Source organism: Pyxicephalus adspersus, chromosome 11 (assembly GCF_032062135.1).
Source record: "Pyxicephalus adspersus chromosome 11, UCB_Pads_2.0, whole genome shotgun sequence".
Classification (NCBI taxonomy): domain Eukaryota; kingdom Metazoa; phylum Chordata; class Amphibia; order Anura; family Pyxicephalidae; genus Pyxicephalus; species Pyxicephalus adspersus.
This window is the reverse complement of record NC_092868.1, coordinates 54,261,624-54,278,472: the sequence shown is the minus strand read 5'-3', so window position 1 is coordinate 54,278,472 and position 16,849 is coordinate 54,261,624. Positions and strand designations below refer to the sequence as shown.

The following is a 16,849-nucleotide window of genomic DNA, read 5'->3' as shown; positions in this document are numbered from 1 at the left end:
CAGCGCCTGGGTGGCGAAGGACGAGAGTTTCAGCGCCTGGGTGGCGAAGGACGAGAGTTTCAGCGCCTGGGTGGCGAAGGACGAGAGTTTCAGAGCCTGGGTGGCGAAGGACGAGAGTTACAGCGCCTGGGTGGCGAAGGACGAGAGTTACAGCGCCTGGGTGGCGAAGGACGAGAGTTACAGCGCCTGGGTGCCGGAGGGCGAGCGAGGGTACAAGGCCTGGGTGCCGGAGGGCGAGGGTTACAACACCTGGGTGCCGGAGGGGAACACCATACCGTATACACCAACTCATGTTTATTCCTGAACAGAACTATTTCTACAGCTAAAATGTTACTAAAAATCAACACATCAATAAAACAATCTTGAGATTGTTTAAAAGAATGGATAAAAGAATCTAGAGCAGATGAGGGTCAGGACAGTGAGGGTAAAATCTTTGGGCAGAGGAGGGGGTTACGTGTAAGGTAAGGTTTGGTGCACAGGCAGGAGAGGGTTACTAAATGTTAGGGAAGGAGCTCTATTGTAGTACTTTTTTATTTGTCTTTTAAGCTTCTGTTCTGTTTGTCTATAAACTCTGTTCCCCATTCACTTCCATAAACTAATAGTGCTGGAGTCAATTTCACTGTTACAAAGAAAATAAAGTAATCTCAACAAAAATGGGCCTAAAGAACTATATAATATCAAACCCTAATATGGCCTTCTATGTATTTTATAAGAAGTCTTAGTGCCTGCAGAAAGGAGAATGTAGCTGTGTATAATTTGTATTATTGCCCCTGCTACACTTTTATCTTCACAATCATTCAGCAAATATACCGTCTGCGATGTCAAAGCTGAGGCTTCTGTACATTCTTGATCTTTTGCTTCTCATGAATAAATAAAATTAAGCAACATATTAATATTTATTTTTCTATGGCCAAATGATTTCTAGCATGGTATGCAGTTCAGGAATATATCAGACCTCAGTTTAATTCTGCACATTTATGAATTCCATCCATACCACATCCTAAGTTCATTTACTCATTATTCCGTCTTCAGTCCTCATTTTAGAAGAGCTCCAATGTCCCTATTTAATGTAAAGCACTGCATAATATGTTGCCACTATATAAATACTGTTTAATAAAAAATATTAATCACATACACAGACAATCAGGAGTTAAAACAAAAGACACACCAGCAACAAATTTAAACAAAAACGTTAATAAAATCTACAGAACCCTAAACCCACAACTGATTAAGAAAAGGCAAAAACTTTTACAATGCAAAATCTGATTTTCCTAATAGTAATAATACAAATAATAATAATAAAAAAGAGCCAATTTTTCAAACTTGCCTAACCATCTTCTTCTGTCTTTTGAAACTGTCACTACTTCCCACCACTACATATCTCTCCTCCTATTGTGTGTTAATTCCCCCACCTACTAGATTGTAAGCTCTTCTGGACAAGGTCCTCTCCTCCTCCTGTGTCTGTATCTGTCTGTCATTTGCAATCCCTATTTATTGCACAACGCTGCATAATATGTTGGCGCTATATAAATCCTGTTTATTAATATTAATAAAAATAAAATAATCCTTCCTGATCCCCTAGGGCAGTTGGAAGTTCCCTATCTCAGCAATATACAATGGTAATACTGATCAGTATTAATAGTTAGTTCTAGTTTGTTGAGGTAGGAAAAACTTGCATCCTAGAATTAGCTCACATGAAAGTTTATTCCCCAGGTTGTCATCTCTTGTAAAAAACTTTTCTGTATGTGGAATTTAAACTTCTCTTTCATTACACACCAATTGCCCCTTTGTCATTTGCAATAGAAAAAAGTGAACAACTTTGTATCAAGTTTTCTTATTCCATAAATGTTTTCATACAAGGTGATCATGTACCCACTAATTACCTTTTCCCAATTCAGTTCAGTTTCTTTTCTCATAGCAGAGTTCCTATATGTTCCATATAATTTACAGTGTAAATTTAAGGAGAAAGCCAGGTAACCCAGCAGATTATGTTTGGATTGAGGAAATCCCATAGCCCAGGTGGGGGGAATATACACACCATGAATGTGATCTTGGCAGGAACAGTACAAGGTAGGACTTGTAGTTTATACAGACATTAGTATCATCATCCTGACAATCTTCTATCCTCTCATACACAATGTATAAATATTGGCAGCAGTGGGACAGCGGCGTGTTGATATGAGTGACCGGAGTTCGCAGTGACCTTGGAGATCCACACATGCTTCTGCCACTTGCGAGGTGACCCAAAGTGACAAGTGTTTAGTTCCAGGATAGAATGTCAAGTTTTGGCAGCGGCCTCCATCTCCTGCACACACAAAGCACAGGAACAGCTAAGTGTTTCTTGGCTGCGATTTCCGTTAAGTGGCGATGAACACCTCTCAACTGCAGCTCAGTGACTTGTAGTTGCAGATAAAGGAGCTGCGTACAAGAGCACGGGAGGCGAGATCTTAATGGCAGAATATGTCAGTAACCAGCCGGCAGATGCTGCCATACACAGGGATATAGGCTGCAGCATACATCTCTGCAGCCATTCACCAGGGGCCTGGCCCAGATACCAGCTGATCGGCTCTACATTCTGCATATTCAGAGAATAAGTGCTAAAAATAGCAAAAATGAATGCCCAAACATTAAACAGTTTATGTACGGTATATAAATATATTGCGCTTATGCTTTTTATATATACATTACATTGTGCTTATGCTTTTTATAATCACATTACAAGCTCACAATTATAGTGGCGGCCATAAGTTGAAATCAAACTCTTTCCTATATGGGGTCATGTAAAATCTCCCTTTCGGCACAGTCATCCAATACACAGGGGACTGGAATATTATTCAGAAGCCAGTGCCGAGTGCTTTTGGGTTCACACTGTGTCCTGATAGAGGGGTTAACATTCAGTTTCTGTCTATTAACCATTTAGAACCCTTGTGATTTATATTTACACACTATACAATGGTGAAGGTGGAACCTCTTATGACAAGCATTGCCTTTATAATATAGGGGAACCCTTGAAATGACTTTCAGGTCTTCAGGGAACTCCTTCTTCAATTACTATATCCAAAGTGGCCATCGGTCTCTTACATTGCTGGCCATTGGGAAGAATGTCACCCTTACAGATAGAGACAAGAAATAGTATAGTAAGATTTACCACTATGATAATACTGATTGCCAAGACCCCAAGGTTGTGCCATGCAAAAAAGTTGCATGCTTACAGATATGCAAAATGATTGATGGCGTCAACTAAACTAACCTGAGAGGTACAAAATGCTCATGGAAGCATTAGCAACCACTGGAGAACTCTGGTTGAGAAACTAATATTTTAGTACCATTTCTAGAAGAGTTATGGAAAAGGGAAATTATCTCACAGCCCAAGTGCAAAAAATGACACCAGAGATGTGGAATATGCATGCCGCAGCTCTCATTCTGGGAGTACAGCAAGAGATCTATTAGTCATGATGACAAGAACTGATAATACGGCACAGAGACCAAGCCATGTTTGCCTCCCATGCATGGAGTTCTCCTTTAAATTAGACTGATCACTAGGAGATGATGTAAGCTTCCATTGCTGAATTCATTCTGAATTCAGGAAAGAAGTTCCTTTCATGGAATTGCCCGGATATAAAATCGATCTTTTGTTTTTTTTCTACTTTCAGTGGTACATCTGAACACCAACCAGGCGAGCTGTAATAGAACTGGGACAGAAATATCTCTCAGTGATCACTTCTCTTTATGTTCTTAGAAATTTCAGAATATGTAATCATCATAGAAGTGAAAGAATGAAATTTAAGAAGTCTTCCTCACCATTGGTTATTGAAGTTAACAACCGTCCTTGGATGCGCTTCAAACCAAAGTGCAAAAAGAATTAAAGGAGTTTGCTACAGACCAGCTGCAATCAGAAACATACAGCTGGCTTGCAGTGGGGGGAAAAGGAGGTTGGTTGCACGTTTGCCTCCCAATTTTTCTTTGAAACATTATTCAGGAAATCTTTAATAAGTTGCTTGGGTCTGGGGTGCACAAAAAGTGAACAGAACCAAGTCAGTAAGTGTACATCCTGGTAAACCTTGACTAAGCTAGCCTAGCGAGGTCAGTTGCTGAAAGATAATGGATGGAGGAATGGTTTAGCTCCAAAACTGTACTGAGATACATAGATGAACAACACAAACTTATTTCTGAAAATGCTATCTGCCTGGATGTCATGCAAATTCTCAGGGCTAGAAAAAAGGTGCTGATCAGTGACTCAAGCACTGACATCAAAGGATCACTTGAACAGCCAGGCAACCGGCATTTAGAAAAATAAGTCAGCAGTTTGTTTCTCAGTAGGTTTTTTCCTAGCCATATATTTGTTAAATCAACATTGTTTATACCAGCTAAAAACAGACCATGACAGGTTGGACAATAATGGAGATCAAACATCTTGGATTTTAAAAGATCTGAGCCTTTTTTAGTTTACATCGGGACCATTGAATAAAAGTGCTACACTTTGCCAGCAGAGACAGGAAATGTCTAATAAATTTGTAGGAAATAGTGAAAATGAAATTGATGTGTGATAGCTTTACATATTTGTGGGGAAACAAATTTTTAGCATTCTTAGGATTTACCTTCATATTTAGGTCGATGTTTTAAGAGATATAAACAGACCTTGATACCTCCTGGTAAAGAACTGGAAGTCCACACGTTAGGTGAATGGCAGCAGATGTGATGTAAGCAGCAACCGAGCAGGTAAAATTATTTGGTGAAGGTGTATGCAGTGAGTGTTGCTTTATGCATCAAATTATTTAATAAGGAACTTTCTATTTTCTCTAATAATCCTGATATAAAGCAAGGGATTAAATAAAAAGAATTTAGAAGCTTTTTTAAACAAATATGTGGATTAAAACACAAAGATTGCTCACGAACTGATCAAAAGCATTATAGAGGAGAAAGCGGAAGAAAGTCAATGCTGCCCAAATAAACAAAATCCAGCCATTATTTTTCTTGTATGAGGGGGCCAGAGAAGGAAAGATTTGGCCTCCTATCTATATTTAAAAACAGGAAAATCCCAACTTTTCAGTTTTGCATATGGTGAGTTAGTTATAGGTGACATGATCACTGACAATAATAAGAGATCCAGCACATATGATGATGGAGGTGATCTGTAATATTTAAATGTTAATTCTCCTGAATAGGTGACTCCATCATTAATTATCCAGAGGTGTCACACCAGCTAAGTAATCCATAAGCAGATGGCAAATGCAGTGAAAAATCAAAATCAAAATGAAGCAATTTTTATCGATTCGGTAAGTCTGCCTTCACCCAACCTGATTGGTTGGCCTTAAAAAACCAACAGGGATTGTGGGGGAGAGCAAGCGCCAGTTTACAGTAAAGATTTTCTGTATTATGTCTGTAGTGCTGATTACAATGATAAGTTTACAGTGAAGGTGTTATGTGTTTTTGATCATCAGTTTCTTATTTTTAAATATTTGGTAATTACTGGAACCTAAAATCAGGAGCTGTCTTTCTCTATATGCAGGTCTATGTATATGTGTGATATGGTCATGGGTCAGAACGTTCTTTACAAATCACTATAGGGATGTAAAATTTGTGTGAAAATACAAATAAATCTGCACATTCTTTTTTTCGGTGGGTTTAGAGGAGAAGAGAGAGATCTATTTTAGGCCAGGTTCTCTCTCATCTAACACAACAGAATGATATCCCTGCTCACCGCCTGCATACAACCGACGTATCAACTTGTGAGTTATTCACCCAGTAGATTCTGCGGAATGGCCTAAATTCTGCAATAATAATTTTCAGATTATAAACTGAATGACCTCTCTAGAGATATGTAGAACATCTCCAACCACTGCAAGGCTGATACATATTTTACACATCAGCTATAACTGGGAACAAGAAGTAGGCCCACAGCTGGATATCTTATGAACTATCGCTTCCTGAGAACAACTTTACCTACAGAAACTCGAAGTTACCATTAGCAAGGAGAGAGGATCGGAACTTTCAAAGATTTACAATCTACACAAACAGAGAAACATAACTTTTAAACCTATGATATAGTTAAAAGTGAATGCAGGGCAAAACAAAGAAACTGCTAATGTAGAAGTGATACTTTGTCTTAGCAGCTTCCCAAAATATGATATGTGTTATATGCAGAAACCTCCTTAGACATTGTATGCTTCAGGGGAGCAGCATTCACCAGACACTATAACTCTCAATCCATAAGCAAGGTGATAGTCTTGTTCCTGACCCCTTGGATCTCTAACAAGGCACAGCTGAGGTATGGAGCCGTGCAGCACCCTCTGCCCAGCAGCCAGGAGCCATGGCAGACCCTCTGCCCAGCAGCCAGGAGCCATGGCAGGACCTTCTGCCCAGCAGCCGCGCAGGACCTTCAAGGAGATTATTTATCTTGAATGAGCTGCCCATGGACAACAATGAATGAAAACCAGAACCTGGCTTGGGGGTGAGGTGCACAAAAAGTAAACAGAACCAAGTTTTCTTGTGATTTTAGGGGATTCCAGTTTTATGTATTTACAGAGGTTTCTATGCTGACAGGAAAATGTGCAAACGTTGGTTGGCCTAACAGGACACAGAAAAGCAGCAAAAAAGGGGAAAATGGCAACCAAAACTTGGAAAACTAACAATAGCAAATATGCAGAAGTGTTCCGCCAAAGACCAAATTTTCATTTTGGGTGGCATAGTCATTTAAGGCGAAGCTGGATATCATCAACAGAATGGATTAATAAAATATGAATAGGGTGTTGAGCTCATTTCAACCATCCAATCAAATGCATGTTTTTTTAATTTTCCTTTGAAGATAATAATCCCTGTTCATTAACTGGTCTATTTATACACCAGTCATATGCATTGCACAGCAGCCATCTAAAAAACAGGAAGTAAATATCCGCCTTAGACATTTGTCATAAGAAGAGGGGTTCTCAATGTTTGGTTTTCCTCAAATCATGTTCTGATGACAAGAGTAACATTTGGAATATCCTCTCACTTTCAGGTCACAGGACAGATAGAAAGTCTGATTCACCCCAGCTAGGACACAGACAGCAAACAATGATAGATGAGGACTCAAACCCTGTTTTACTAAATTCTTAATTCCTAAGTCTAGTAAAAGCTGTGCACATTGCAGGACCTGCATACAACCAGAGCTGTGTTTATATAGGTTACAGCTCCTTCTCTGTATTTAGAGGCTACAAAGGACTGATTTAGGTAAAAAGGCCTCTATATGGTTGCTCCTCCTGAGGCATAATGTAGCTGTTATTTGCCATATTTAATTCTATATATACAGACTATGCTCCGTCATCCGATCCCTCTAGCTCTGCTCACATTCACCCTCTTGCTGCAGCCCGTTTCCCATATTCATTCACCAGTAGGCACCAGCCAGTTGCTGCTCCTAGGCAAGTACTACACTGGTCCTTCAGAAACCAGAATATGCATAGTATATGGAATTATTTGTCTACAAGGTACCTTACAAGGTGATTTTACCCTTTATTATATATGAATGACTAACACATGTTACAGTTAAAGAGGAACCATGAACATTCAACAGTATCAGGAACAAAAAGGATGTCCAGGTCTATAGAGAAGATGTGATAATTATACAGAAAACACTCTAACATGGCTCAAGGTTAATGGAGAGAGGTTTCGCTCATCACATTCCTCAACACTTGTCAGTCACCGAATGAACATTCAGCCATTGACTATAATACAAACTAACCCAAGTAAAGGAGGCGAGGATGAAAGAAATGACTGATACAGGACAGTAGTGAGATGCTCCAAGATTAAGTTACAAGCAGCTTGTTCATTGTGAGCTCCTTCCCTGCTGTTCAAAAAAGAAAAACTATAATAAAAAGTAATGTTGCTGCAATTTTGCTGCTTAAATTTTACAGGTTGACATTCAAAAATCCGGTCATCGATAATTCCGTTCCTTCAGATTTCCGGCATGGATTTTGGAGTGCATTTTTAAATTTACACTGTTCTGGAGGCGCCATTTATGTTTTCATAACGCTGTACTCCAGCTGTTGGGTCTTGTTTCCTGCTCATTCCTTTTCATTTATTTGTTGCTGTATAGCCCCAATATGTATTCAGCATCCATTTAAAGGACTGTACAGGTAGTCATTTTCTGTTAAATATATACAGCATCTATACCTGTAAAAATCTGAAATTTTCAAAAATTCGGCACTCCGTAGGTCCAGGGGTTGCCGGATTTTTGAATGTCAACCTGTACTACACTTACTGGTAGATAAAAACCACACGTTACAGGGAACTTGTCAGAACTATGCAAACTACTTATTGCTCTTAAACTAAAACAATCATAGAATGTCTTGGGAAACCTAATAGGTGTATGCTGATACCTATACCTATGATGTCTATGAATCAGTTACTAGAGTAAACATAGTAAGGCAGCCCTGCACCATACATGCAAAACAATTGCAGCTCCCTGTTTCTTTCCCTATCAGAGGTGAAATATATTCAGCAACCATCCTATGGTAATATAAGGACCTTCAATGGACAGGTATGTGCAGGCCAAGCCGTGTACTCTAATAGGCAGCAAGGTTAGGGGCATATCTTTCACCATGACCAGTACATTTTCCTAAACAATTATTTATAAAGCCTAATATGTTAAGCCAAGTGTGCAAAAGCAACAGCAAGTTAAAAATTGTTTGTTGCTTTTTGAAGCTTTTACACTGTAAGTAAAGGTTCCACAATATAAGCCAAATCCCCAGCCAAGGAACTCTGTGTAGCACTTGAATTTGATTTAAAATCACCCTATACCCAAATTGTCAACTTTGCAAAAATAAGACATTTGATGACGCAAGACCTTTCCTATTCATTGTCATTTCCTGGCAGAAAGTTTCATTTCACCCAACAAGACGGAGGAATGTGCCCAGTTCTTGCAGGTAAGTGCTGGATACAATCATCATGGATGGAGCCATGTACATGTATCCGAGTTGAACATCCCCGTACGATTATATCCAGCTGGACATAATTCATATTTGCAGGTTCATGATTTTACAGCTTGATGTGTTTTCTAAAGCATGTTCCTTCCATGATATGCAGAACCTGGGAAATTAAGCATACAAAGTGCAGAGCTATTCAGCAGAAAATGCTGAGCCGATAAAGTTCATGAAGCAACGGCATTCCAGGACCTGAAAGCTACCATCCAGATCTCACTTTACTCAGATCAGCTATTTGGGTTGTAGCAAGCTTTAACCCTCATTTCAGCTTTCATACTTTTCTCTTTCCTCCTGAATGAGTTCAATGTGCAAACTGCTGGAACGCAGGCCTAGTTCTGCTTTCGGCTTGTGCTTTCTCTTTAAGATTCAGGCATTTCAGTAATTTGGGTATTTCATCACTTGTAGATTTCCTCCTAACTTATTTTTAGGTGTGAATACTTATTCATCTTCTATTCTTTGGAAGTCAGTGGGTTTGATTTTAGTGAAGAGATATACAGTGATCGCCCAGCAAACTTAATGTTTATCAATGAGCAAACTTAATGCTTACAGAGCTTAGGAAATGAGATGAAGCTTTGCTCACATCAGCAGCCCAATCAAGCTCTAGCAAATATTCCGGTTTTATATTTTTGGGTAGTTAAGTGAACATTCTAAAGGTTAACTTTTTTCACTTTGGTTGAAAAGCCTCTATCTCTGTAATAAAATAGCTTCAGAATATGAATGACACCGACACAGATCTATGAAATAAGGTTGAGGCTGGTACACATGAATGCAATATATAACTGTGAACAGGAAACATCTGGTTCATCCTTCCTATTGCTCCAATACACACATAAAGCAATATCATATACATTAAACTCTGTCCAGCAGCACAAAAGATCATCAATATGACAAAATGGACAAGCCATGGTTTGAAAAGAAGCCGTGCGTACCTTGGAATTTTTGCCCCCACTGCGTCCCGACTGAGATGACCCACTTCGCTGGACCCCTGGCTCTGGAGTGGGAGGAGATTTGTCTGAAGAATGGTCCGAACTTTTTTCCACCATGGCTTCCCCTTCACTCTGTTGTGGTGTTGGAGAGCGGGAGCGTTTGCGTAGGACAGGAGAACAGGCAGGCGAGCTTCGGTTCGAGTTACTTGCCGTGCTAAGGAAGGGAAAGAGAAGATTTAGAAATGAAAAGTTACTAATCTACCAGCTTTCCTGCTTCTCTAATGCTATGACTTAAAAGGATATAAATAAAACTAAATACAGTGAAGCGCAAACACACTTTTACTGGGAAGAACTGAATAGGATCTAGCCAGAATTGAAATCACAGGAGCGAATGTGACAGCCAAGGTTGGGAGCCCTGAGCAATTCATAGGGTCAGACAAATGAATTCATCACTGGTGTACATACAAGAAGCTAGGATCTAACAGCTAGCTAACAGCAAGGGAATTGTATGGACAAGCCAACGTGAATACAGTCAAAGCCACATTACAGCCAGCAGTAAGCGAGGGAGACTGCAAAGCTCTATAAAGCTCAGTTCAAAGCAAAGGAAAGAAGGACATGCAGCGGTGAATGATTATGATGGAAGGGATTCTAAACCAGAAAGACATACATCCTTGACTGAGGGCTGAAGAGGAGACAAAATGAGATAGGTCAAGGAACACAACAATACACAACATATATACATATGCAGGGTGACCCAAATGAAGAATTGTCCTATGCACATGTAAAGAGACCTTGTTGTTCAATGATTTCAGTACCACGTCCATTTCTCTAAAGAACAATTGTGAAACTCATTTTTGTGACCACTGTGTACTATCCACACCCTCTGCCCACATTTGGCCTGTGAACGATCCTATCTCTTAGAAGAACAGTATCTAAAAAGCACAGCCATATCCTGACCTGTCATAGGGCTTCTATAACCTTTTATTCAGCCAATTCCTATCTAATCCTGGCACTGATATCTCCAAAGTTCCATCATCCGAGGAATGATCAGACACTGTAGACATTCAGAAGGTGGAAAACAAAACTCAGACGGGCTGGGAAATTTCTGCAGTTCCTTTTCCAACTAAAGTTAACAAGGAGTAAAAGAATAACTGGCACAGAGAAGAGTGTGACAACACGGAAATCTAGTAATAGTCACATTCAACTGGACTTGTTCTTGTAATGTTGAAGAAGTTTTGCAGCTTTCCAAGCCACTTCATCAGTTAAATTAATAGATATATTTTCAATGGCATTAGTAGTTCCAATATTCTCCACCATACAGTAACACATACACAGTGCTCAACCCAGGATTTTTTTTTTAACTGGGTGGGAAGAAATTTTAGGCAGGTGGCACACCTTGTATTGTGACCCAACCTATCAGTAACTACCCAAAAACAGCCAGGTGGTTAATGAAAAGTGCCGGGTGGTGCTCCCAGCTAAATGGGGCAGGGGAGAACACTGCATACAAATTGTATTCCCATTTCTCCCGCTGGGTTTACGAAGGCCAAGGACTTTCTACAACCCTTGTGAGAACTTAACTACAGTTTACTAAAGGGGATGAGACTTTTCACACAATTATTGTACGAGTATTGAGTTCAATTATCCAATCATGTGCAAATCAAATAAGCAAACTGCAATTTGTTTTTCCGCATGATTGGATTATTTAAGAAAATGTATTGTATGAAGATCTGTAACTGGTTTAGTAAATCATCTTCAATATCTGGCATTAGATCTCACTGCCAACTACAGAAAACAGCTCAGGCTCAATGATGATGATTCCTGTACAGAACAATATAACCCCAGCCTATGTTTACCCAGGTGCACAGGATCCCATATTGATGGTACATTCAATCTTGTTTTTCTCCTACAGACCCACATAGTGCAAACATGCTGGAATCGGCTCAGGGTGGGGGTCCATGGGCTCCTTACATAATGGAATAATATATTTATAATTTACACCTTGCACTGGTCTGAGCAAACATCATCTACCACCGGCTCTGATAATCACCATTAAAGCAGCGGGTTGCACCAGCAGGTTGTCAGTGCTTGTATAATAAGAATAAAGTGCTTAACCTGCCACCAGTGTGCAAAACACATAGATATAAGGCTGGAAGTACACAAACACACAAAGTATTAATGATATCAGCTTGGGAAAGAGGTCAAGTGCATGCACGGAGGGAAGTTTATGAAATTGATGCAACAATGTCCATGGCTTTGCTAATTGAGATACCCAGGCAATGGATGCCAGGTGGCACTGAATACCCAACCGCCCGTCCTGATGAGAAGCAAAGCATTCCCACCACAATTGTGAGCCTTGCATGTCACTTTCCCTGTGGCATATTCTTTGTATACTTTTATTAAGATTATATTAGTTTTGCCTTTCCTTACAAACAAGTATAAAGTCCTCATCATCCTTTTTATTGTATACTTCTGAGTTCTACAAGCGCAGGCATCAAAGCGCCGTGCCATGATTCTAGTACGTGTTTACAAAGCATGCCAGGGGTGTCACACAGATTATACGCTGCGCCTAACTTTTCGTCCCTGCAATTACACTTGTTTATTTTATGGCAACCTACCTTATGGGGTGAGTTTAAGCCAAATCTCAGGAGGGATTCTAATAACAGAGGAGGACATAAGGCCTCCATCCACCTGCTCATACCCCAGAGAGAAAGCAGCTTATAGGTAAACACTGGCTGACACAAAACTTTGCAGCGCCAGGAACAAAACCCAAACTAGACACAAAAAAGAGACACACCCTACGATTGCACGCTGCTTAATGTATAGCAGAAAAGCGTATGCAGTACAGGTCAGTGTGATCACAAAAAATGTATGCGCTCACCTGCAGGATGCACAATACTCATTTACACTGCGGTGACACCCAGGATGACGCATTGATAATATAAGCATCTCTCAGGGTGGGAGCTGGCACTGACGATTGTTGGAAGCGCTGTGCCTACCACAGAATCCAGAGAGAGAGGACAGCAGGAACTCCGCAGCAAAATGTGTCACAATGCAGACATTCCCACAGCACGCAGCAGCCTTGTGTCCTTATCCCCCTTTGCCATCAGGCCCATGGCAGGAGGTAGATACATGCACCCACATCCTCACAAGGTCACACAACTGTAGGCGACATACAGCACACAGAAGCCTCAGCACTAACCTGGCAGCCATGAGAGGATGAGCCAGCATCATCGCTTGATCCATTCATTCATGCAGAAAAAGCAGCAGGGGGCAGGGAAGACAGTGAGCAGGCAGGAGGGCTACTCACCTCCAGATCCATCTCAGAGCCCCCCCATCATACACAGGGAAGCTTATTACTGGGGTACTCAGAGGGGATAAGGAAGCCTTTTTTTCAGCTCTTCCTCTCTCACCCTCCTGCAGCTGAGTCTGTGTGATGGGAGGGGATAAGCACTCATGGACCACCCCACCTCCCTGACTCACAGCTGCTCGGTGGATCACAGGCTGTCTAGAACACATATGGCTTCTCCCCTTTCATTTCCAGGCATCCTGGACTTCTAGATTTCCTGCCCTTTGCTGGGAGCCTGTCCTCCATCGCTGCCCTTCAATGCACAGCCATGCAGAGTGATGTGCGGGCAGTCATGTGACCCTCACACCTGTGCAGATAACTGCACCAACATAGAGATCAGGCTCAGCAGCCTCCTCCTATCTGGCCTGAGGAGGAGTGACTGTCAATGCAGCATTCAGCAGCATCTAATCACTGAGCCGGGTGGCTCACATAGCAAACACAAAGTATGACTGCAAGCCACATCCCAAAGCAATACAACAACTTCATATATGACATGGGGCAAACTTTTACATGGAAATCTGGTGCACACTAACCCACAGCAACCAATCAGTCCAGTGGCTCAGTGGTTAGCACTCTAGCTTTGCAGTGCTAGGTCCCAGATTGGAATCTCGGCCAGGACATTATCTGCATGGAGTTTGTAGGTTCTCCCAGTGTTTGGGTACTCCGGTTTCCGCCCACATTCCAAAAACATGCAGTTAGGTTAATTGGCTTCCCCCTAAAATTGACCTTAGACTATAATAAAGACATATGACTATGGTAGGGACATTAGATTAGCTTTGACAGACAGTTAGTAACATGACTATGGACTTTGTACAGCACTGCGTAATATGTCAGTGCTATATCAATACTGTATATTAAAATTAATAGTTTCTTTTAATTACTAGGACAATAGTGTGCTTTGTATGATGGGGTGCCATTTGTTCTTAAAGGCATCCCATTGCACCTTCTCAGCTCCCTAAGTGAGGCCTAAATAGGTCATCATGTTTTTTTCTGCAGAAAAGTAACTGGAATGCCTAATGCATTGCATGGTATGACAGTGCGTAGGAATGCATGCGCATATGTGTGAATGGGCCTTCAACATTTCACAAAATGTGTTTTATGGCTAACAGCTTGCCGTGAGTACAGTGACTTTGCCTGGGGTGAGATGTTGTCAGTCTCCTGCAGGCAAAGGAAGCATTTCCTCAGTCTCCTTTTACTCTTAAGCTATCCACACACGTCAGATGAATATCGCAGTTGTGCTTGTTTCAGGCAAGAATCTGACATGTGTCAGGACGGATCCATGAATGAGCATTGGGGAACAACCGCCATACAAGTCAAGGAAGGAGAGCACAATGGGGTGCTGCTCGCTCGTCCTTTCCCCTTCACTTTTCATAGAACAGAACAGGCTTGTTCATTCATCTGCCACTGAGAAAGATCATGAAAGATCATTTCCAGCAATTAAACTTTTATGTGTGTATGCTGCCTTAGTGATCGGACTCCATGTCATGGAATGAGAGGTCTGCACAGACACCGGGATTGGCATGCTTGGGTCACCTCTGGGCCAGCATTGCAGTCCAGGAAGTAAATGATGACTCTGCATGATGCCTGAACAAAGATGGCTCTGTCCTTCTGAATAAGAAATGAGATGGAGGCATTGTCAGGAGGAGTATTGTGATCACAGCGAGAAGTAACTAACACCTGGAAGGGTTGGACTGCCATATTACTATGTAAGCTGCACCTAACATGAAAACACCCAATGGCCACATATAAGAATCATTTCATACAATCACATTCTCTCCTGTGATACAATTCTCATCCCTACAGTCATACACACAAAGATTCTTATGTATTATTATGTGCAGTGACCTCATGTGAACCTGAAAAAAAAAGATTTCTGTACAGCAATAAAGTAAAGAAAAGATGATATTATGGCCAGGTCTTTATCTCTATCTATCATTAGGTAGATATTCCTTAACATCCTGTCCCTGTACAAGAAATGGCATGAATAAACTAAAAGTAATATAACAGATTTAATATAAAACACAGAATAACATGTAGGCGCCATATAAATACTGTTTATTATTATTAATAATAATACTAATAATAATCATCATCATAAAATAATCATCTAACCCTTCTCCCCTCAGATATGAATGAGCTGCTTTCTGTGTCCTCATTGCAGAGATTTCCTTCACCTTCTGTCCTGATAGGAAGTGAGAAGAAATCTCCCCACAGATCACAAAAATATCTGACATGGCTCTAACCCTTCCCAATGTTTCTGTAGTGGTCATAAAGGGTTACAATGTATTTGTCTGCTGTGTAGGGTGCTGGTAATCATCTGAGATGCATACAGATAGGAGATGGAGATTAAATGATGTTTTTAATATTCATCAATTGTAAAAGTTCAGAAACCTTTTAATGAAGCTCATTGTGCCCCTGTGCTGCTCTTATATTGGAAGATCAACAATAAACACCAGGAAGATCCAACTCAACCAATCAATTTATCTTCCACGATTGTTTAAGCTGGCATTGTCTGTACAGATCAAACTAGGACAATCCAACAAAACCCAGACACAACAATCACAGTACAACGCCCAACCAAAAGCTTCTCCAGAGACCTTATAGAGAAAAAAGTGGGTACATGATAAAAGGATTTAATGTATGAAATGAATTGATGATTTGACGAATAATAAGGTTCCTCCAGAGGTTGCTAGGGCTTTCTTGAGCAGTTTGTATCTTTCAGGTTGGACACCCCTGACACCAATGATGTTTTTGGCTATCTGTAAGGGTGACATTCTTCCCAATGGCCAGCAATGTAGGAGGAATTTTCCCCACTGATCCCCATACTAATATACTGTGAGCTGTGAATATAGAAATTATAGAAGAGGTTTCCTTAAGACCTGAAAGTTATTTTAAGGGATTCCCCATGTTATAAAACACTGATATACACCATATTTGACAGTCCAGACAATCTATTTTCTATCAAGAACTCACAGACACTGCAGCTGAACCTCATTTATATATTTCCAACCTCTTCTGCTTCCTCTCTTCGTAGTTCTCTTCATTGGCTTCCATTTCACCTTAGAATCAAATCCAAGCTCCTGTGCTTTGCCTTCACAGTTCGTGTCCCACTTACCTTTCTGATCTGATAGAAAAATACTCCCCTTGCTGCTCTCTCCGCTCCTCCAATGACCTACTAATGACTTCCTCACTCATAACCTCATCACACGCACGGCTCCAAGACTTTTCTAGAGCTGCCCCGACTCTCTGGAATGGTCTTCCTCGTCCTATTTGGCTTGCTCTTACTTTCTGCTCATTTAAAAGAGAACTCAAAACCCAACGCTTCAACCTCCCCTACCCGTCTTCTTCTGTTGGCTAAATTGCTCACTACTCCCCATCATTCCATATCTCCTCCTATTGTGTGATACTTCCTCCACCTCCTAGATTGTAAGCTCTTCGGGGCCTCACCTTCTCCTGTGTCACTGTCTGTATCTGTCTGCCATTTGAAACCCCTATTTAATGTACAGCCCTGGGTTAATATGTCAGCGCTGTACATATCCTTTTTTAATAATAATAATAATAATAATAATAATATTAATAATAATTAAAGTAATATTAGTAGAGCGCGGGGTCACTTAGAT

The 16,849-nt window shown here is 40.7% G+C and overlaps 1 protein-coding gene across 9 annotated transcripts in view; it reads right to left on the bottom strand.

Moving 5' to 3' along the window:
- Nucleotides 1-16,849, bottom strand: part of GRAMD1B (GRAM domain containing 1B) — a 152,694-nt gene that overhangs the window by 65,113 nt on the left and 70,732 nt on the right. For 6 of the 9 annotated variants that reach the window (XM_072426593.1, XM_072426596.1, XM_072426595.1 and 3 more), the window contains one exon: nucleotides 9,887-10,097. In XM_072426593.1, coding sequence (XP_072282694.1) covers nucleotides 9,887-10,097 — 211 coding nt within the window. Of the gene's footprint in view, nucleotides 1-9,886; nucleotides 10,098-12,761; nucleotides 13,044-13,082; nucleotides 13,345-16,849 lie in introns of those variants that run through there. The other 3 variants (XM_072426603.1, XM_072426600.1, XM_072426599.1) reach the window with 3 other exon arrangements.